General features: G+C 44.0%; 1 protein-coding gene across 3 annotated transcripts in view; it reads right to left on the reverse strand.

Annotated features, from left to right (window-relative positions):
- Positions 1–522: 522 nt before the first annotated feature.
- LOC144211535 (1-phosphatidylinositol 4,5-bisphosphate phosphodiesterase delta-3-A-like) overlaps positions 523–23,025 on the reverse strand; it is a 71,460-nt gene continuing 48,957 nt past the window's right edge. For 2 of the 3 annotated variants that reach the window (XM_077738885.1, XM_077738883.1), the window contains 5 exons: positions 20,968–21,084; positions 19,968–20,146; positions 11,914–12,049; positions 8,949–9,098; positions 523–1,309 (listed from right to left, as the gene is read on the reverse strand). In XM_077738885.1, coding sequence (XP_077595011.1) covers positions 1,197–1,309; positions 8,949–9,098; positions 11,914–12,049; positions 19,968–20,146; positions 20,968–21,084 — 695 coding nt within the window. In that variant the 3' untranslated portion in view covers positions 523–1,196. The remainder of the gene's footprint in view (positions 1,310–8,948; positions 9,099–11,913; positions 12,050–19,967; positions 20,147–20,967; positions 21,085–23,025) is intronic. The other variant, XR_013329620.1, reaches the window with a different exon arrangement.

The raw sequence follows: 23,025 nt of genomic DNA on the forward strand, positions 1-23,025 counted from the left end.
TTGCTTGTTGTCAACTCTTATGCAATTGTTTTGGTTTCTGACCTTAATTGTTTTGAATAGACTCTTGCTTGTTGTCAACGCTTATGCAAATAAATGAGCAGGAGAGGATTCGATTCCTTAGAATGTACCTGGACGAAGGCGCGTCGGTTCGATTCTCTCTTGCAAGAAAATACAAAGATGATAGTCTCTTTTGTATTAGAAGTTCCATTTGGAAATACCTATTGGTGAACCTATCAATGATCTTTCCCTTCCTTATCAATCTCTTCAGCTCCTTCTGGATCATTTTGGCAATCTCTTTCTCTCCAGACAGAAAAGCCGTCTTCTTCTTGTTCAGGAGGCCATGTGTTCTTTTTTGTTCTGGAGGATTTATTTGATAAAGACACGGGAAACAGAAATAGGATAACAGGTCAGTTCTCAATACATTGTTTATTTGCAAGAGAAAAGACAAAGATTTTTGTGTTCTGACTAAATTTTGAAGGTACTATAGTCCAAAGTGGGTGCAAGTTTTGAATATAAGTTTACCTATTTGACCACTAGAGTGTAGTCGTGAGAAGACTGTGTTTCAAGATAAGTGTGGGGTCTGTAAAAAATACAAGACATGAATGATAAAGGAAAAGAACATATGATTATTGTGAATAATGTCAATTGGGTTGTAAATACATTGTTATACAATTAGGGCGGCACGGTGGGGCGAGTGGTAGCGCGTCGGCCTCACAGCTCTGGGGTCCTGGGTTCAAATACAGGTCATGTCCATCTGTGTGGAATTTGCATGTTGCATGTGTCTGTGTCGGTTTCTGCTGGGTACTCCGGTTTCCTCCCACATTCCAAAAGCATGCATGGTAGGCTAATCAGACACTCTAAATTGCCCATAGGAATGGGTGTGAGTTTCAATGGTTATCCGTCTCCTTGTGCCCTGCGATCGGCTGGCCACCGATTCAGGGTGTCCCCTGCCTCTGGCCCGGAGACAGCTGGGACTGGCTCCAGCACCCCCTGTGACCCCAATGGGAATAAAGCGGTTCAGAAAATGAGACTAGATGAGATACAATTATTGATCAAATTATATTAACATTCCTATAAAATATAAAGTGGAATACTATGTTGAGTAGAATATATAGCCACAAATCCCTCCCCCATTGGACTTGGATGCAGTCTACATGGGTCTGGATCTTGTTGGCTTAAGATGTTTTAGATGATGATTAAGAGAACCTGTCCTCGGTATTCTGACAGTCATCGATCTTGACGTGGATGAAGACTGAGGAGGGTGAAAGGCTGGACCCATCCTGCTTAAGCAGTGGGACATGGCGATAACCTGTGAAAAGCAAAAAATTGCATGTGAAGAGAAGCAGCTCCTTTAACTTTTATTTCATCACTGTTCATGTTCATTTAAATTGTTCAAATTTATCTACACAAAGTGGGTTGGCTACTTTTGTTAGGCCTTTAATCATTGATCACTTTTGGAAACTCCCTTTTTTTGGCTGATCACAGCCATTACAATGAATTGGAGTGCATTTCCTAATGGCATATTTTTTATTCTGAACTGGCCAAGAAATAAACAATAAAGAAAAAGATGTCAGGTGGTGGGAGTGGTTAGCGCGTAGGCCTCAAATCTCTGGGGTTCTGGGTTCAACTCCAGGTCGGTCCATCTGTGTGGAGTTTGCATGCTCTCCCATCTCTCTAAGTTTCCTCCCACATTCCAAAATCATGTATGGTAGGGGATTGGACACTCTAAATTGCTCCTAGGTGTGAGTGAGAATGAATGGTTGTCCGTCTCCTTGTGCCCTGCGATCGGCTAGCCACCGATTTATATCCCGGAGTCAGCTGGGATAGGATCCAGCACCTCCCGTGAGCTTAATGAGGATCAAGCGTTTCAGAAAATGAGATGAGATGAGGAAAAGATGTCGCAATGTGAACCAGCCTAATGTTTACAAATTACAAATGAAGCCTGATAACCTCAAAATGGAAAGGCAAATACAATACTAGATTGACAGGGGCAGTAACAAAAGTGTGCCCCTCCGCTATCATTATATACGTACCTGTCTTTGAGTCGGTCAGTGTTTATGTAAAGTCACACTTTCCTAAATCATGTCTGTATTGTATTATATTGAGTTAAACTCTGGCGGGCAGTGCATTTCACACTTAGGCCTTCAGTAGTGCTACGTGTGAATCAATTCAACCCTCACTAAGTATTTTATGTCTATAAAACCTTTGCTGCAGCTTCAGCTGCGACACATAAAAAATATTCAATAATAACCTCAAAAATTGAAATATTATTTAGGAAAATAAACACTTTATTAACCAAAAATATTTTTTATTTATACACAAAATCCATCATCCTTTCTTTCATCAAAAAGATTTCAATTACTCCTTTGTACAGATTACCCGTGCATTACAGGTCCATCAAGAAGTTATTTTCTATTGCCATCAAAGCTAATGCTGAAAGTCAAGTCAGTTCTGTTGTATTTCTGACATTAGTTTTGATTCTATTTTGGGATGAAAATGTCCGTTCAACAGAAGCAGTGGACAGAGGATTGTCACTGCCAAACACACTAATACGTACAGCTGCCTTATGCTCTCACTCAGATTTTTCTGCTGAAGGAAGTCAAGGAGATCAGAGGGAGATTTTCCTATAAAACCATTCGTGGCATACATTACAATCAGTTCTGCTCTTAGCCGAGGCAGATCGAAAAGTGTACCGTGGCTCTGCATTAAGATGGAGAAGGCTGCATGTGGGAAAATTTTCTGGTATTCCCGAAACTTCTGCGGGTCGAGAGAGCATCAGTCTTTTGTGGTCTTGAAATCTGGTCCACATCTGGCAAATAATATTGTCTAGAATTCTGTTCTTGCGCTCCACCTCTGTGTGCTTGGAGTACCTGCACTGCATTCATTGGCCTTGTAGATTTCCTCATATCGGCTCCTCATGCGTTCAACTGTGTCGCAAAACTCCTTTACTCTTGTTAAGATCACGTCGTGTAGCGCGACACCACCGGGGGAAAGTTTACCCAGATGCGGAGACATCGAAAGAAAAGGGAGGCCGTTCCGTTGCATTTGATCCTTGATTTAATTAACTGGCAAAAACGTAACATAAACAACTTGGGCTTGAAACAACTAACCATGACAGAAATGACACATGATATCCCACGGGGTTGCCACTCTCGACGTCGCCGGCCCCGTCATCCAGGGGTGCCGGAGCATTGTTGCCACTTCTGGGCGGGCAGGCGCTGGGCAGAGCGGTGCTTGACAGAGCGGTGCTTGGCAGAGCGGTGCTTGGCAGAGCGGTGCTTGGCAGAGCGGTGCTTGGCAGAGCGGTGCTTGGCAGAGCGGTGCTTGGCAGAGCGGTGCTTGGGAGAGCGGTGCTTGGCAGAGCGGTGCTTGGCAGAGCGGTGCTTGGCAGAGCGGTGCTTGGCAGAGCGGTGCTTGGCAGAGCGGTGCTTGGCAGAGCGGTGCTTGGCAGAGCGGTGCTTGACAGAGCGGTGCTTGGCAGAGCGGTGCTTGGCAGAGCGGTGCTTGGCAGAGCGGTGCTTGGCAGAGCGGTGCTTGGCAGAGCGGTGTTTGGCAGAGCGGTGCTTGGCAGAGCGGTGCTTGGCAGTGCGGTGCTTGGCAGAGCGGTGCTTGGCAGAGGCCGTCCGTCACCGGAAGCCTGGTTCGTGGCTTTGGCACGGGTGCGACTGCTGGCCCCAGTGGCAACGGGAGTACTTTGCGTGGCCACAGCACGGGTGCGACTGGCGGCCCCAGTGGCAACGGGAGTACTTTGCGTGGCCTCGGCACGGGTGCGACTGGCGGCCCCAGTGGCAACGGGAATACTTTGCGTGCCCTCGGCACGGGTGCGACTGGCGGCCCCAGTGGCAATGGGAGTAATTTGCGTGGCCTCGGCACGGGAGCTTGGGGCAACTGGAACGGCGAGGTCGGCCGAGTATCCTGGGGCAACAGGTACGGCGAAGTCGGCCGAGTATCTTGGGGCAACTGGAACGGCAAAGTTGGCCGAGTATCTTGGGGCAACTGGAACAGCGAGGTCGGCCGAGTATCCTGGGGCAACTGGAACGGCGAGGTCGGGCGAGTATCCTGGGGCAACTGGAACGGCGAGATCGGCCGAGTATCCTGGGGCAACTGGAACGGCGAGGTCGGCCGAGTATCTTGGAGCAACTGGAACAGCGAGGTCGGCCGAGTATCTTGGAGCAACAGGAACGGCGAGGTCGGCCGAGTATCTTGGAGCAACTGGAACAGCGAGGTCGGCCGAGTATCTTGGGGTAATTGGAACGGCGAGGTCGGCCGAGTATCTTGGGGCAACTGGAACGGCCAGGTCGGCCGAGTATCTTGGGGTAATTGGAAGGGCCAGGTCGGCCGAGTATCTTGGGGTAATTGGAACGGCGAGGTCGGCCGAATAACTTGGGGCACTTGGAACGGTGTGGTCGGCCGAGGAGCTTGGACGGGCGAGGTCGGGCAAGGAGCTTGGACGGGCAAGGAGCTTGGACAGGGGTTCGAGTGTCCAGGCACTCCTTCCGCTTCGCTCTACGGTGTGGGGTTCGGCGCCTCCTCTGGGAGGATTGCACAGCATCTCCGCCATCACATGGTGGCCCATAATAGGTGGCCAGCCCACTATGCAATTGCTGGTCGGGGTATTTGGAGTAAGAATCGTCGGGGAAAAGGTAGGGATGCTCCTCCTCCGATGGAGCGTCCCGGGGCCCGAATTGGTCGAAAAAAACACTGTCTGAGTCAAAAACTCCGGCGAAAAAATCAATTTCCTCACCGTCGTCCTCCTCTTCAGAATCTTCAGGCTCCCACATTTGTGAACCAAATCCGCTGGTTCTAGGCATCAGATAACTTGGGCGATTTCTGGTGGTTGTACGCACCTGGGCATCATGATTTAACTGTTTAGGCTTCCCAGTGCGACGGGCAGAGCGTGAAGGGGGGGGGGGTGTAGGAGTGAAATGCGGATCCAACTCTTCTACCAGCCGAGACTCCTCTCCAGCAATGATGTGCCTGAGGGCCCCACACCACGGTGTGTTCATTATAGATTCCCTAAACGATTTTGAGGGGTGTCTCATACACTCCAAGTAGTCGGGTGTCTTCGAGGTGGATGGTTGGCGTCGATGAGCGCGTCGGTGCGCGCGTGGGTGGCGTCCCGCTGGGTCCATGTTAGTCGGATCGATCTGTTAAGATCACGTCGCGTAGCGCGACGCGACCGGGGGAAAGTTTACCCAGGTGCGGAGACGACGAAGGAAAAGGGAGGCCGTTCCGTTGCATTTGATCCTTGATTTATTTAACTGGCAAAAACGTAACATAAACAACTTGGGCTTGAAACAATTTACTATGACAGAACTGAAACATGATATCCCACGATGCAGCGTGGCGTGGCGTCAAGTGACGTAAGCATGACAACGAGGAAAAAATCAGGGGAACAAATCAGTCGATCCGACGATGATCAACACAACCCATAATCCTTAAATAGCCTAGAAAAAGATAATCACATAATTGCAACAGCTGATAACAATGATGACATCACGCCAGGAGGGGCAACCGAGCCACTCCTGACAACTCTGTACTCAAACTGTACATCCATTTTGTTGTTCTGTAGTATTGAAAAAAGAACGTCTGCATGCTCAAAAATGCTATTAAATGTGAAAAGCAAATAACTAAATTCCAAATCATCCAGACGTGCCTTAAATCCATCAGCAGACCACACAAACTCATATTCATCAATGATGTGAGGAAACAGTTATTTTGGAGCAGCTGTCTTTTCAAATACTGTATTGACCTCTCTGGATGTATACTGCCACAGTGTTGGTGCCACACAAGGCAGACGCCGCTGGCAGACTTCGTGCAGCAGCTGTATGCGTCGATCTCGAAAAATATGCAGCAAAGCCATTACGGTGAGCAAAAAATATCTTCCATTCTTTATGCTTTAAGGCCTAACCAGTTAGTACTACATTGAGCCGATGTGCATAGCAGTGTATGATTAAAGCAGTGCTTCTCAATTATTTTCTGTTAGGCCCCCCCTAGCAAGAAGAAAACTATTCGCGGCCCCCCACTTCCCACCGTGACTATAAATAAAATCATTTCATAAAAATGTTATAGGTACAACATGTGAAATGTTGCACTCTCACAAACATGACAGAAGTAACAATGAGAGCGCCACTGCCAGCTACTGTTGTGGATGCGCAATTACACTTTATACTAGTACGGCCAAATAAAATCCTGTTCCCCAGGGTTACACGCGCCCCCCCAGGTATCGCACCGCGCCCCCCCAGGGGGGCGCGCCCCACTATTTGAGAAGCACTGGATTAAAGTTAACAATGCTCTCCCCTTAACTTTAGCCTGTACCCCATAAAATCCAAAAGATATGACCGCTGCACCATCATAACACTCTGCCACAACTTTACACAGACATTCATTTTCCACCAAAAATTTAATGATAAGACCTGCAATGTCATTGACAAACCACTTCCTTGACACCTTTGCCCTGGACACAACGCAGAACCAGTGCGAGCTTGCGAGCTGTGTTTCATTACTTGCTTCTGTCGTCTCATCCACCATTACAGAGACAAACAGTACATTTTATTTCCCTTCTGATCTCTTCCTCCATATCACTTCAGCAATACCAGTGATCAGATCGTTTTGTATTTTGCCTGATGTGCCCTGAACACTTTATTAGTGGACAGGGGGCAATGTAAATCTGTGTTTCTCTCAGAAATGAGAGAAACAGGTTCCAAATACATTCCTTTGTTTGGGGATACATAGCTTTCATCGTGTCCCTGGAATGAAACTTTCTGCTTGCCCATCAAACCTTTTAAGATTTTTCTATTTTTCCCTGTGCACTTGCTCACTGAACTGTAACTCCACTCGGGTTTCCCTAAAAGTTTTGGAAAGCACCGTTGCTTGTAAGTGTCCGGTAGTGCTTTGGTGTCTCGTTGCTGCTTTGGTTAAACAAGTCAATTTGCAATTCCATTGTTGCTCCAAACACCATGTTGATCGATGGCAGAAAACAAGCAAACCCAGCAATACAAATTGCACTGTTCCTCGGAGCCCGTGAGCCAGAGATATCGCTCGTAGTCAGCGCACTGAAAGTGGCGGACAAACCCTTTTCCTGGTTGGAACAGGTCTGCTAGCTTTGGAGTTGATAACCCTTTCTTAATGATGCCCATTTTTTTCTGGAAAAGTCTGTCTGGAAAATGGCTTTGTCAACAAATCTGCAACCAAATCGATTTTTTTTCTTCCGTCGGCCATTGTGGATGGAGTTTACAAACCCTGGTTGGCTCACTCTGGCTTTGGCCTGCCGATTCTATCACTAGCCAATCATAGTTTTTGTAAATGATGGTGTATCCATATGCCTGTGAGAAGGCATTGGTGTCGTCAATTCGAAATCTGATTGGTTAAAGCAACAGTTTTATCGATGCTTGTTTTATGCAGCAGAGGCTGCAGAAATAATTGTGAAGGCCTTAAGGCAGATTTCTGACCCTGCTAACAAATAATGTGATTGGTTGAATGCTTCAATATGAAAGCACACATCTGGAAGCAGTGCAGCCAGGGGGAAAACAATGAATGGAAGCTGACAATTTGGAATTAGTGAATAAGTATTCAGGGACAAAATATAATTAACATCAGTCTTTGATTCAGATATTTCTTTGGCCAGCAGAGAAGGCATAAAAGGCCTTGAAGGCCCCGACAGTCCACCACTGGTTAAACTACAGTAATTCTTTGAGATGTGATCATCATGTGTTCTGGGACTGGGGTTGTAATGTCAACTTATGCGTATCTCAAATCAATTTTTCCAATATCAAATAACTTAATACAAATTAATCCGATCCAACCCTCTGAAAAAAAACACCTAAAAATATGATTTCCAACGGAAAAATGTTTTTGATTGTTCTAATTCACCAAAAACACTCACAAAGTAACACACCTTATCTAGTGGTTATGATCTCCAATAAAATTTGAGATTATTATGTACAGTAGTGTATAAAGTTCTTACTTTCGAGACAGACGGTAGCAGCTAACGACGGTGTGTGCGGCAGAGGAGTGAAACTTGACACATTTGGTTCACTACACTTTTATGACACGTAACAGAACAGAATCTTTCAATTTAACTTAAATTAACTTAGATGTCTTACTATACACACACTTAAAATAAGTTTTAATCTTACGTTGGCGAGCCAGGTCAATCAAGCATATGCATGCCACTCTCACGTTGTTCTCATATTTCATGCTGAATATCGATTGTCATCATACACTTTTTCTTCTCACTACCCTTTATTGCTACGGCTTGCTTTGGACCCTATGTTTTTTTCACAAATTCTGTACTAATTAACACAAAGAAAACACGTAAAAAATACAAACTCTACGGCTGATGCCTTTACGTGACCAAGATTGAGCGAGATGCTGTTCTCATAAGCAGCCTCTCGCATACTCGGCCACCTGGTGGCTGCATAGGGGACCGTCTCGTGTGCTCGTATCTCAAATTTGTTTTGTATCTCAGGTCAAACATTTGCTTGGAATTTTCTTTGTATCTCACATTTCTCGTATGTTGGGACACTCGTATGTGAAGGTATTACAGTATTGGTTTCGCCATTGCCACAAGTCTACAGAATCTGCAATTGCAATAGATGTCTTTTACATGGTCATTTATTTTAAGATTTGTCTCTCCCCTAAAGAAGCAATAATAATCCCTGTGCTCGGGCCAGGTAACCTCATTGTGCACTGTGACCAAACAAAACAATGTTGCTGCCAAACAATGGTATGAATCTTGCATGACATCCACACACATTCCAGAAACAGATGAACCGGGGACACAAACAGTGACATGTCATGTCTGTGAAAACCTGGATTTATTTCTGACAGTTACCTTCCAAATGAGAGCAGTCTAGCATCTTCACAATTTGACTCTGGTACCTATCTTTTTGAATGGCATCTCATTTTGAACACTGAATTAAACCCTCTTTTTTCAGATACCCTACCTTTGCAGAGACTTTTAAAAGGCAGGGTGTACTGTCCAACGAAGCCATTTCTTGAAACATAGGCATGGTCCTCAACCACAAAGCGAACAAGAGCCAGGCTTGGAGCATTGATGGTAAAATTAAAGGTGCAATCCCACTGTGGGTTGAAACCTGCCACAAAGAGAGAGGGATGGAAGAAGTATTTAAACACTAGGATTCCCCACAAGGAAAGAGAGTTCTAGGATGAGAAGAGTTCATACAAAAAAGGATGTTAGTTGGAAAAAACAGAAGGAAGCAATAAACAACCTTCTTAACCAGACCAGCTGCTTTCAACATTGATCAGTAATGAAGAACTGTAAATTTACCGCTCCACCCACAGACAATGACAACCCCTAGTGGGACTAAAAGAAGGCTACCTTTTCAAGAACCCTTCTCTATGCTTTGGAGGAGGAAGCAGAAACATGAACAAAGCTATGGCAGCCACAACGACTGCAGCCATTCAACATGTTCTGCAGTGATGGGAGTTTGAGTTTGATTTATTTAATGAAGGGACAATACATATTAATAAACATATACATATGTAAGATTATAGCCAAAGGCTAATTTCTATTTCGAATTAGCCCCTTTGACAGACTGATGGTTAAATGCACAAGATAAAAACAATAAACTGACAGGAGGGAGGAAGAAGAACAAGAAAAGAAAAACAGGACAAAAGACTAAAAAGCATCATAGAAACGATGAGGCATGCACAGATCGTGCAGGGATTGGTAAAGACCTTCAAATGGGAGTTCATCTATAGTATTTGGTATCAAGTTGCAGGTATATAAACTACAAACAGAGAAGATGGTTTGGATAAATCCAGAACTGGTCGGCATTTACACGCATGTGGATTAGGCAATCTCTATGCTAATTTACAGACGCTTGGAAACTACCTTGACAGATGGGGGAGCCTAGCGAACTTGGTGGCCAGGTAAATTGAGAACTATCACCTTATCTGGTTCGAAATTGGAAAACTGATAACTTGTAAATAGGAACTGACCAAAAGGTGCCAGAGCAAATATGGGTCTGACAGGAATGCTGATGTTTTTATTGGGACTTTCTTGGATGAAAATCCAGACAGATTTCACCTGCCTTTTGATTTCTTCTATTTTGATCGGGGGTGGCCAAGCCCCGTCCTTGAGAACCCCTATCCAGTCTGTTTTCCATATCTCCCTCCTCTAACAGACCTGAATCAAATGATTAAATCAACTTTGTACTTTATACTTTTTATTTCAATGTTTTAACAACTTTCTTTGTTTTGATAGCTTGTCTTCTTTCTGCTACTTCTTTTTGGAACCATTTACCCATGCCTCCGCTGTCATGCCCGCAGGATTAGCCGTGAGCAGTGGACGATAGTGCCGGAAAAAGAGGCAATGCTGCAGACCGAGCATTCCATCATTGTTATGGGAGCGGGAGATCTCTCCCCGTTCAGATGGAGGAGCTGCCGGTGCTTACTGCGCTGCCTGTGTGCTTTGAAGCCCCCACCAGTCTCTCCGTTGTTGATGACCAGGTGATAGGAAAGCTTAGGAGGATCTAGGCAAGGAAAATGATCTTAAAAACATCCAGACTACTGAGGGACTTTGCGGTAACCTCAGTCTCAGTCTGGAGAAGGTCCCCACCTTGTGGACTTCCTGTGTGTAGCTCCAGTTTTTTTTTTTGCCAAGGTCTAAAATGTCTTGTGTGTCTGTCTTGCTACTGCAAACATGCACTTTTCCCGAATACGAGATGAAATAAAGTGCAAATCTAAACTAATCAGCAAGATGTCCAGAAGCTTGATACCAATCCGGATCATTTGATCCGTGTGTTGGTGGGGGTGATATGGAAAACAGACCAGATAGGGGCTCTCGAGGACCGGACTTTGCCAACCCTGATTTACATCATACACTTACATACACAATTTTTGTGAAGCTGATAAATTTGGTTTTACTTTCTATTGTGTCGCTGTGAATACGTTCCATTGTTACAATTACATACAGACAAACTATTAATTATGATTTGATGGTTCACTATATTGTTACCGTTTATATTTCTGAGTTGAACTGATTCCAGTTACAAGGGCACAAGACAGGGCAACAGCAGGGGAGAGGTCCCTTGTAGCTTGTCCCATATACCGTATTTTCATTCCTATAGGGCGCACCGACTGATAGGGCCATGTCTCAGTTGCGAGTTAGATTTTAGTTTTATCATAAAAGGCGCTTTACCTCAATGGACCCGCTGCAATGGTCCTGCTAGCATGACACATACCGTAATTTTACACCAATAAAATGCACCGTTCGATAGGGTGCAGTCTCATTGTCGGGTATATTTTCAGATTTTTGTCAATAGTTAAAGCGCTTCTTAAGAAAGGGCACTAGCATGAACCTAGGCTAGCATATGTTATGCGATCCGCTAGCATATATATATATATATATATATATATATATATATATAAATATATATATATATATATATATATATATATATATATATATATATATATATATATATATATATATATATATATATATATATATATATATATATATATATATATATATATATATATATATATATATATATATATATATATATATATATATATATATATATATATATATATATATATATATATATATATATATATATATATATATATATATATATATATATATATATATATATATATATATATATATATATATATATATATATATATATATATATATATATATATATATATATATATATATATATATATATATATATATATATATATATATATATATATATATATATATATATATATATATATGTATATGTATATATATATATATATATATATATATATATATATATATATATATATATATATATATATATATATATATATATATATATATATATATATTTGTAAAATAAGTTAATTTCTGTAAAAATGCTTATTAGTGGGTAGTTAGTGTGTACATACCGTTATTTTGGATGTGATTAGTTTTCTTCCTGTCATTATCAATAGGAACACCATGTATTTCAACCCAAACCTGGGGATCCAAAAGGGCGGTAGGCTTGTTCCTCTCTTGTTTAGGCAGCTGCTGTGCTGAAATAATCTGGGATTACAATGAGTAAATGAAAAAATAGAAAAAGGTCAGCGTTTGATATTCTCTGCAAAGGAAAAATCTTAGCAAACGTAAAACGGGTAGAGCGCAACAGTATTTGATGTTGACATGTATGAAGAAAAAATCAGTGATCCCTTGAATATTGCGGTTAATGTAGACTAGACATGGCCGTGATAAACGAAATACTGCAAACTAGGATTGGATCGGATAACTATTCATCCCGATCCCATAGTCTGGAAATTTCATTGGGACAAAAGCAAGAAAAGGCATAGTTATAAGTTAGAAAGTACAGTCGCAAAGGCCACAGAACAACAAAGCAAAAGCACAAAGTACAAATCAAAGTCAATGGGATCATTAAGAATCACCAGAGCAAAAACACAAAACGAGCAAGAATGGACGGAGCTACCGACACCGGCTGACACTTGACAGGCGGCACCTTGGTTTCGGTAGCAAAAACGGATAGACTCAAAAAGACGTTGTAAAGTTGGACAAAAACTGGAACAACACACAAGACGTCCTCCACAAGATGGGGAACCCCTATAAACTGCAACCGAGGCAGAGATCAGCCCCATTATGACCACAATACATGCTTAATGTCGCTGTGGGGTTTGTGTGTCCCAGTGTTACTTGAACCTATGTTGTCTGGGGCCTTATGCCCCTGATAGGGTAACCAGTTGATACCTGGTCTGAGATGACCAGACAAAGTATGACTCAGAAGACCTCTTACGAGGAGCAACATTATTGGAGGACGTCGTCCCTTGCTCGGACGCGGGTCACCGAGCCCCACTCTGAAAACAATGAACATGGAAACCAAAATGACAATTTAACTGGGGAAGACAAACACTGAGCAGCAAAAGCATGACTTACTCATGTGAGGGGAAAACACAAGGTACACGACATACCCTTTTTACTTGTATATAAGCCGTATTTGTATCTAATAAAAATTAGGAGTGAATCATGAGTATGACTAGTATGTGCAAAAGGCTGCTATGCTCTTACCAGTAGATGTCAGCAAAGTAGAATTTACTATTTGTTTGGTTACTTTCTGTTTCGCAGTAAGAAAACCATTACTGGATTAATTAATTGCTGATGATATTGATCCTAATAATTATGATTCATACAGTACCTCAGAAATTATAGGGAAAACAGGTCCACTGAGGATGCTATTGCCGTGGCTCTACACACAGCATATAGCCACCTGGAGCACCAGGGGAACTATGTGAGGATGCTTTTCATTGACTATAGCTCAGCTTTTAACACCATTAAGCCGGACATTCTGAAGGACAAACTCTCCCACCTTGGACTATCCTCCTCAATCTGCTGCTGGATAAAAAACTTCTTGACTGGCCGACCACAAACTGTCAGACTGGGTCCACACCTCTCTTCCTCCATTACACTTAACACTGGCTCACCACAAGGCTGTACACTGAGTCCTCTGCTGTACTCCCTGTACACATACGACTGCACACCAGCCCACCAGTCAAACTCCATCATCAAATTTGCCGATGACACCACTGTGATCGGACTCATCTCAGGCGGGGATGAGTCGGCTTACAGAGACGAGGTCAAAAAACTGTCTTTTTGGTGCTCGGCGAACAATCTTACACTGAATACCACAAAGACTAAAGAAATAATAATCCTGGACTTTCGCAAGCACAGCACAGACCTGGCCCCACTCCTCATTAATGGAGTATGTGTAGACAGTCTTTCCAATTTCTGGGAGTCCATGTCACGGATAGGCTCTCCTGGTCTGCAAACACCACAGTGGTAGTGAAGAAGGCCCAGAAACAACTCCACTTTCTCAGGGTACTGAGAAGGAACAAATTGGACACCAAGCTTCTGGCAACCTTCTACAGAGCCACTGTGGAGAGCATCCTGGCATACTACATTACAGTGTGGTATGCCGGAAGCACGGCAGCAGACAAAAAAGCCATGCAGAGGGTGATTAACACTGCCCAGAAGATCGTCGCCTGCTCTCTGCCATCACTGGAAGACATTGCCAACCCCCGGTACCCAAGAAGAGCCGGGTCCATTGTTGGTGACCCATACTATCCTGGACACGGCTTGTTCCAGTTGCTTCCATCTGGCAGACGCTACAGGTCCTACAAAGCACGGACAAACAGGCTCAAGGACAGCTTTTTCCCAACAACCATCAGGACTCTGAACCTGCAGCAACACGTGACGTGACGACAACACAAATACCTTCTATGAAACTAAGCCACAGTGAAGTAACAGGAAGTTTGTTTGGCGTGGATCTGCCTTCCACAGGCTGACTGAGAGAGAGTAAGTAAGAAGACTGTGAGAGGTAAGTAATCCATCTTATTCTTGTTGGCATCAGTGAGGCAACTTGCAGTCGCCGGATTGATGGCGCTCAAGGAGGCGGAGAGCTAACAAGTATGAATATGTCATAAATAAATGACATAAATGGGTCTTGACTGGGAAGACAAACTTGTGGAGAAGCACTATACAATTTTGTCATACGCTGCTGAGGGTATGATGACTACTAGGCTTTTTGTCAAGTCAATGATGACGACAATGCCTATGTCTGATTTTCAATCCTAACCCTAACCCTCAAATACCAGGCGGCCCGGTGGAGCAGGTGGTTAGTGAGTCGGCCTCACAGCTCTAGGGTCCTGGGTTCGAATCCAGGTGACCCCCCACCTGTGCGGAGATTGCATGTTCTCCATGGGCCTGCGTGGGTTTAATCCTGGCACTCCTTCCACATTCCAAAAACATGCATAGTAGGCTAATTGGACACTCTAAATTGCCCCTAGGTATGGGTATGAGTGAGCATGGCTGTCGATCTCCTCGTGCCCTGCGATCGGCTGGCCATCAATTCAGGGTATCCCCTGTCTCTGGCCCAGAGACAGCTGTGACTGGCTCCAGCACCCCCTGCTACTCTAATGAGGATAAAGTGGTTCTGAAAATGGGATTAGATGAGATATAATTTTTGATCAAATTGTATCAACACTCCTATAAAATATAAAGTAGAATACTGCGAAGAGTAGAATACATAGCCACAAGTCCCTCTCCTTATAGGAGCTAGGCTTAGTAGTAGAATAAAGTTGAAGCTATGCAGTGGTTATTGGGAGGCTTTAATGCAATCTACATGGGTCTGGACCTTGTTGGCTTAAGATGATTTCGATGAATGAATTGGAACTTTGGAATCTTTTAAGAGGACTTGTCCTTGGAATTCTGACAGTCAGCGATGTTGACATGGATGAAGACTGAAGGAATGAAAGGCTGGAGGTGTACCCCGCCTCTGGCCCGGAGTCAGCTGGGATAGGCTCCAACATCCCCCACGACCCTAATGAGGATGAAGTGAATTTTCCTTCAAGATAACACATTTGTATTCCCTATTAAAACCATGAATATGTAGGTGAAAATTGTGAATCAGGGGCTGGCTTATACGCAACAAATTTTAAAACTCAACGATTTTAAGGCAATTTTAAGGGTGCAGCTTATACGTGGGGGTGGATTCTATGCAAGTTGAAATAGTAATACTCCCACATGATACAACAATAAATACACGGACACGGGCTAATCACGAACTACACACAGCTGGCCACAAGACGAAAGGGGAGCCAGGAGGGACATGAGGGGCAAAAAACAATCACCCAGCCAGCACACAAAGAAAACACACAGACACACACAAAAACACACAACCCTACAAACACCTTTCCTAAAACCCCAACAAAACACGACACCCTTTCAGCACACTGGTTAGTTGAATTGGGGGAGGGGGCATGTGACACACCTGTTGTCCATTAGTACCACTGAATTTAAGGACTCTAGCCACATCTATACTGCACCTCCTGAAGATTCCATTGATGATCCAATGCCTCTCGAATGTGATGAAAAATACTTTTTTTTTTACTACAGTACTTCAAGTATTCACATTTTTTTACATATACTGTATTTACTTGCCGCCCCCGCCCATATGCCGGACCCTTAAAATTGCCTTAAATTTGTTGAATCTTAGAATTTTTCGCATATAAGCCGCCCCGTTTCCCAATTTTCAACTCCATATTCATGGTTTTAATAGGGAGTACACATTTTAAACTACGAAGAGAAAATCTTTAAAAAAAATCATCACATGTGCTTTTTCTGAGCTACTGTATGAATCAAAAGCACATCAATATCGATTCAAATCAAAAACCTTTATTGACATAATACACAGCTGCGTATAACGAAATTGATGGTGCTATTCCACAAAGTGTGTTTTCCCAGTAAAATCCCAAATAAGTAATATGAAAGAGTTACGGTAAATTCTAAAATTCTAAAATTCTAAAATATTGCACAATCTCAGATATTGCTCATTGTTATTTCACAGATGGGATTGTGTGTCGGGCTAATGCAAGTTCAGAGCCCTGATGACTTTGGGGAAAAACTGTCCCTAAATCTATTTGTCTGACTTGTAGCGTGTGCCAGAGGGCCGCAGCTGGAACAGGTTGTGACCAGGGTGGTCTGCTGAGGTAGCGAGGGCTGGCAATGTCATCCCGTGAGGGCAGAGAGCCGCCGATGATCTGGGCGGTGTTGATCACTCTCTGCATAGCTTTTCTGTCTGCTGCCATGCTTCCGGCGTACCACACTGTAAGGCAGTATGCCAGGATGCGCTCCACAGTGGCTCTATGGAAGGTTATCAGAAGCTTAATGTCCATGTTTTTCCTCCTGAGTCCCCTCAGGTGGTGTTGGTAGACCAAGAGAGCTTGTTCGTGACGAGGACCTTCAGGAATTTGAAGGACTGGACCTTGTCTACGCATACTCAATTCATGAGGAGTGGGGCCAGATCTGTGCTGCGTTTGCGAAAGTCCAGGATTATTTATTTAGCTTTCGTGATGTTTAGTGTGAGATTGTTCAGCAAACACCACAAAGACAGTTTGTTGACCTCATCTCTATAGGCAGACCCCCCCCCCCCCCCCCCCCTTAGATGAGTCCGACCAGTGGTGGGTCGGTGTACTGTTGTATGTGTACAGGGTGAATAGAAGAGGACTCAGTACACAACCTTGAGGGCAGCCAGTGCTCAGTGTAATGGAGGAAGAGAAGTGGGGACCAAGTGTAATAGTTTGGGAGGGTTGGTTAATAAGTTATTAGTCCAGCAGCAGATGGAAGACAGTCCAAGGTGGGAGGTTGTCAGCCAGAATGTCCGTTATCAGTGTTGAAGGCTGAGCTATAGTCAATGAAAAGCATACTTACGTAATTGCCATGGTGCGGCAGGTGGCTCAGTGCTGTGTGTGGAGCTATGGCGATAGCAACCTCAGTGGACCTGTTCGCTCTATAAGGAAACTGGTGAGGGTCCACTGAGGGAAGGATTGTATCCCTGATGTGGCGGGCGAACAACTTTTCAAAGCACTTCATGATCACAGGCGTGAGTGCAACAGGCCTGTAATCATTCGGGCTGTCAATGATTGGCTTTTTAAGGACAGGGATAATGGTGGCAGAATTCAGGCAGCAGGGGATGATGGATTGTTGCAGGGAACAATTTAAAATATTTGTGAAAACCACAGTCAGCTGGTCAGCAAAGGCTTTGAGAACCTTTCCAGGTACTCCGTCAGGGCCAGCAGCCTTCCCTGAGTTCACAGTCCCCAGTACCTGTCTCACTTTATGTTCCTGAAGCTTCAGTGTACTGCTGCAAGGTGGTGGATGTGCTGAGACTGAAGCTGATTTGTCAGTCTCAAAGCGGGCAAAGAAACGCTTCAGTTCCTCTGCTGGTGAGGCATCTGCGTTAACAGACACATTATTGTCATTGCAATTGGTAATGTGTTGTATTCTGTAACACATTTGGGTTATTTTCTGTGAAGTCCTCCTCAATTTTCTTTGTATATGCTGCATTGGCCTTTTTAATGCCTCTCTTCAGGTCTGCTCTGGCAGCGCTGTATTGTAACTTGTTCCCTGACCTGAAGGTGGTGTTACGGCATTTAATGAGTGCATGTGTCTCATTGGTCATCCAGGGTTTTGGTTAGGAAAAACCCAGGTACGTTTATTGACATTGTCCGTACGGAACAGTGGCTCTATAAGCATGTTTGATGTTAGAAAAAACATGGACTGGAGTATTACCTCCTCTGATTTGACACTTCGGATACAGAATAAACTAGGGCAGAACAGTCTTTAAATATGGTTTGTTGAAGTCACCGGCGGGATGGTTAAGCTGCTGTTTGTTTACAGTTGCTGGCAGGAGGCTAAGTGCTGTGCTAACATTAGCATCTGGTAGGATGTAAACAGCCATTACAGTGACTACTTTTAGTTCCCTTGGTAGATAGAAGGGCAGGTACAGAACTGCCAAGACCTCTAAATTAGGAGAACATTGACTTATCCTACTGTTGCAGCACCAGTCGATGTGTATGTACAACACAAAGGCCCACCACCCAGACCCCCGGTCCTGCTCTTTCCAGAGTCTGTGGTTTGGTCCTGCCGATGTAGCGTGCGGCTCGCTAACGAGACCACGGCATCGGGGATTTGCGGGTGTAGCCACGTTTCCGTAATGAAAATAACGTTGCAGTTCCTGACAAAGGTGTTGGTAGCAAGCTGAAGTTCCAAATACGCCATTGTGGGTGGAGGATCTGGCATTGGTCAAGAAGATACTGGGAAGTGGTGTTCGGTGTGGTTGCTGCCTTTGCTGAGCAGCTAGACCCGCCCGGCATCCCTGCTTTTGCTCTCTTTCCCTTCACTGCCCCAGTCATACGCTGGGTTGGCTGACTATCCACGGAGATCCAAGGGGTTCCCGAGATGTCCTCAGGGATATTGTTGGTTTGTTGGTAATCTGTTGTGATGGATAACATCGCATCTCCTACCGAGAGTAATTAAATTCTGGCGACTGTAGAAAGCACTTGCCTCGCAGATGTTCGTAAATAACAATAAGACAGAGAAAACAAAGCACCAAAGTGTAGAGCAAAGAGCCGCTGCACCCGTGTGTGCCGCCATCTTGGATCATGTCCCGTAATGAAGTTAATTGGATCTGCCTGTTTGTGCTGTATCTTGATGAGAACATGATGCTTTCTAATTACAGAAATTACAATTTTCTTACCAGATGTTGTTTTGTTTTGTTTTGTTTTTGCACTACAAGCGCCTGAGGATTGCCCTCAGATAGCGCTAGAGCTGCCACTGGAACGCGGATTATTTCATCCGGGGGGTAGTCGGAGGTGAGGGGCAGTCAAATGTCTCCGGCTGGATGAAAAACGTAGGGTGCCACGGTCCTTGTTGGCAGCTCTGAGTGGTATTTGTTGGAATTCGCAGGCCGCAGCGAGCGGCCTCTCAGGAGACACCACGTGAAGGTTTCCAACTTTGTCTCCCCCCCAGATGTTGTGGCAGTCAATTTGTATTTTGTCTAAAGTTTAACGAGCCGCTTTTGGCCATCAAATGCATACTCGACATGTGACTAGAAGTTAATGGTTTTCAGGGCTTGCTTACCGAATTATCTAACTAAAACGTTGTCTGTTCCTTAGCCATGTGAACCATTTGATGTGACTTCCTGAAGAGAAATAAAGTTTGCCCTTGAAAATCGTTATGTCACACAAATACGGTCACCCACGCTCTGTAGCTCTGTCACATCAGAGGCAGCAGCACAGCATCGTTTTTGATAATGATATAATACTGGGTCAGAAGTGTATCTAAAATATTTAGATTCATTACATTGGGTGCAAGGGAGTGATCAAGACATAAAAATAAAAGCAATGTGAGCATGTTACGGCGGTTGATCATTTTTTCAATATTAGCATAAAAATATCAAAATAAGGTGTTGTGAGCAGTTTTTTAGGAAGATTTTTATTTATTGATGAATTTGGCATATTTTTAACAATGCCCAGACCCGCAAATAGGCGGTGGTTAACTGCGTCCAAATATGTAATTATTAGTAACACAAATAATGAGAATCATGTTATTGGTATTCTCATTCATCATGACATTGTCTTACCCTAATAGTTAGCAGAACAGATGCTTGCCCGGGACCTCCACCAACATTTTCCGGATTAAAGGTGGTGTAAGGTTGGCACATGAAAGAGGGCTTCAGAATGTAGCCACAGTTACCATTCTGCAGGAATCTGCCTCTATTTAGATCCATCTCTTCCCCGGGGGTTTGGAAATTTAGAGCCACTAGGAGAAAAACACAGCAGAACGGTGCTTGATATTACTGTCCAAAACAAGATATTGAAGCAATATCCGGAAGTTAGGTTTTGATTTAAGTCTATGAAATGCTATACAAATAGCGGTATTAATTTAGGAAGAAGCAATCTCCATAATTTCCTCTGGCTTTCTTTCCTCAGTCATCCGAACAGTCTGACTCCTGCCAATGAGCAGGAGGTGGGCAACTGTTTTGGTTTGGGGCAACATTGAGTTCTAAAATTTGAATAAATGGGGTGAGGTTTACTAAAACCTAACGTGTAGTTTGTGACCTTAATAAAAAAAAAAAACAGAAACACATGGATCAGCAATTTTAGTCAAATATATAATTAGAGCAGAAAAACAGTGTCACATTAAATGTTAGGTTCATAAATGAAAAATGTTGCAGGTTGCATGACCAATTCTTGTGTCCGGTTTCCTCCCAGATATCATTAACATATAGGGTAATCTGGTTGAACAGTCTTAATTCCCTGTCGGTTTGAATGTGAGCGCGAATGGTTGTCTGTTTTCTGATGCTCATAGTTGACTGGGATAGGCTCCAGCGCATGATAAGCAGCAGGGAAAAATAATAAATAACAATCCATTAATTCATAAATTAATGTAAAATAATATTCAAAATAAAATAATGATTAAGAATTAAAATAATAATAATCATTTCCAAAAGTTTTTTTTAATGATCAAGATGGCGACCTGCCCTATTAAGGGTTGTCTTAGATGTCAACTTTTGAGTAGGTGTCCAGTGTATTGACCGCTGTCCTGAAAGGGTTAATCGGATTAATTTAAGGTGGCCTTACCAAAATGGCATCCTGCATTCCACATTCCCTGAGGGTTGTAGTTGGAAGACTGTAGCCTCTGTGCTGAAGGGTATATCCTGGTTAGGTGGTGGCTATTGTGACGCACAAAACACATCCCTGGAAAGCATCAATAAACAAACCTAAATAATCAAGTAATATACACTGAAAAAACAACGTACAATGTAGATTTCAATGCACCTCTTCTGGACATAACGCTGATGTGTTAATGGCAACAAAAAGGGAAAAAATATGTCTCTCATTGACTTTTGTTGACTCTCGTTCACTTGTTCGCTCACTCGCTTTCTCAATCTCTCACTTTATCTTTCCCTGTGAGTTTCGGTCCCCGTAATGATTGCAACAGTCTTGCCTGGAAACTTCTTTCCCTGGCTCTGCCCCTGTCCTTGGCACCAGGCGGTGAACGGAGTCATTTTCTACTTTTTTTAGGGGGGGGATGGTGGTGACAGTGATGCAAACGGAGGACGAGCAGGACAGTCGCAACGCCAGTAAGGAAGTCAACATAGGCCACGAAGCCATTGAGGCGTATAGCAGAGGACTAGGATGGAGGCGATTCCAGTGAGGATAGCTGAGGCCACAACACCCGCGATGCTAGTGAGGGAGATGGCAGAGGCCAAGACACCCGTGACACCAGTGAGGCGAAAGGCGCAGGCCTACGCTTTCATGCCTGCAGTTTGATTCTCCTCCTGTCCTAGCCCCCGCTGTCCGTCGGTCGTGACGGCACTGAGGCGGACAGCAAAAACCAGAGACGAATGTCACACCAGTGAGGCGGAGGCCACGGGGTGCGGAATTTAAGACGGCCGCGACGACAGTGTGGCAAAGGTCGGAGGCCAGGATGGTCGCGACGCCGGTGAGGCGGATGGTGGAGGCCGGGATGGCCACAATTTAATTGAGGCAGAGGGCGGAAGCGGACTGCAGGACGCCTGCGAGGCCAGTGAGGCGAACGTCAGAGGACAGGACGACCGTGACGCAAGTGAGGCAGTCGGCATACACCAGGACATCCGTGGCGCCCGTGAGGCTGGACGCCGGAGGGAGGCCAGAACGGCAACTACGCCAGTGAGGCAGTTAGTGGGCGGACGCCGACAATGCCAGTGAGGCATACAGCGGAGTGCAAGATAGCCGTGACGCAAGTGAGGCAAACGGCAGGACATCTGTGACACTCGTGAGGTGGATGCCGCAAGCCAGAATTGCAACAACGCAGAGCTGCCGACCACATTTCAGGTCGACCCTTGTCCCATTTCTGGAGTTTATCCGGAATTAATGCAATTCACGCAAAATCAACATAAAATGTAAAAAAAGTAGGAGAATGTAAATAGATGTTATTATCATGTTTTTAAATTAATTTAAATATTGTTAATCAAAACTATTGAAAAATGACAGCATCATGAAAATGAGTTTATCTTTGTGTATGGGTCCCTCGAAGGGCCTTTTATAGTCAGTAAATCCACCATTTGTCTGGGTTTCTTAATAGAAGTTTCACCCAACTTACCAACCAATAACCCGAGCAGGCATCTTGATAAGACTCTGCTGTGTACGTCCTCTTCCTTTTGAACAACCCCGGAAATGATAGGACTTGTTTCAAAACAAAAGACTAGTGGTTTAGTCAACCTTAAAAATACATACAGTCGAACCTTGTTATACGAATGTATCGTCATACGACATTCTTGTCATACGACATTCTTGTCATACGACATTCTTGTCATACGACATTCTTGTCATACGACATTCTTGTCATACGACATTCTTGTCATACGACATTCTTGTCATACGACATTCTTGTCATACGACATTCTTGTCATACGACATTCTTGTCATACGACATTCTTGTCATACGACATTCTTGTCATACGACATTCTTGTCATACGACATTCTTGTCATACGACATTCTTGTCATACGACATTCTTGTCATACGACATTCTTGTCATACGACATTCTTGTCATACGACATTCTTGTCATACGACATTCTTGTCATACGACATTCTTGTCATACGACATTCTTGTCATACGACATTCTTGTCATACGACATTCTTGTCATACGA

Source organism: Stigmatopora nigra, chromosome 18 (genome assembly GCF_051989575.1).
Source record: "Stigmatopora nigra isolate UIUO_SnigA chromosome 18, RoL_Snig_1.1, whole genome shotgun sequence".
NCBI classification, from domain to species: domain Eukaryota; kingdom Metazoa; phylum Chordata; class Actinopteri; order Syngnathiformes; family Syngnathidae; genus Stigmatopora; species Stigmatopora nigra.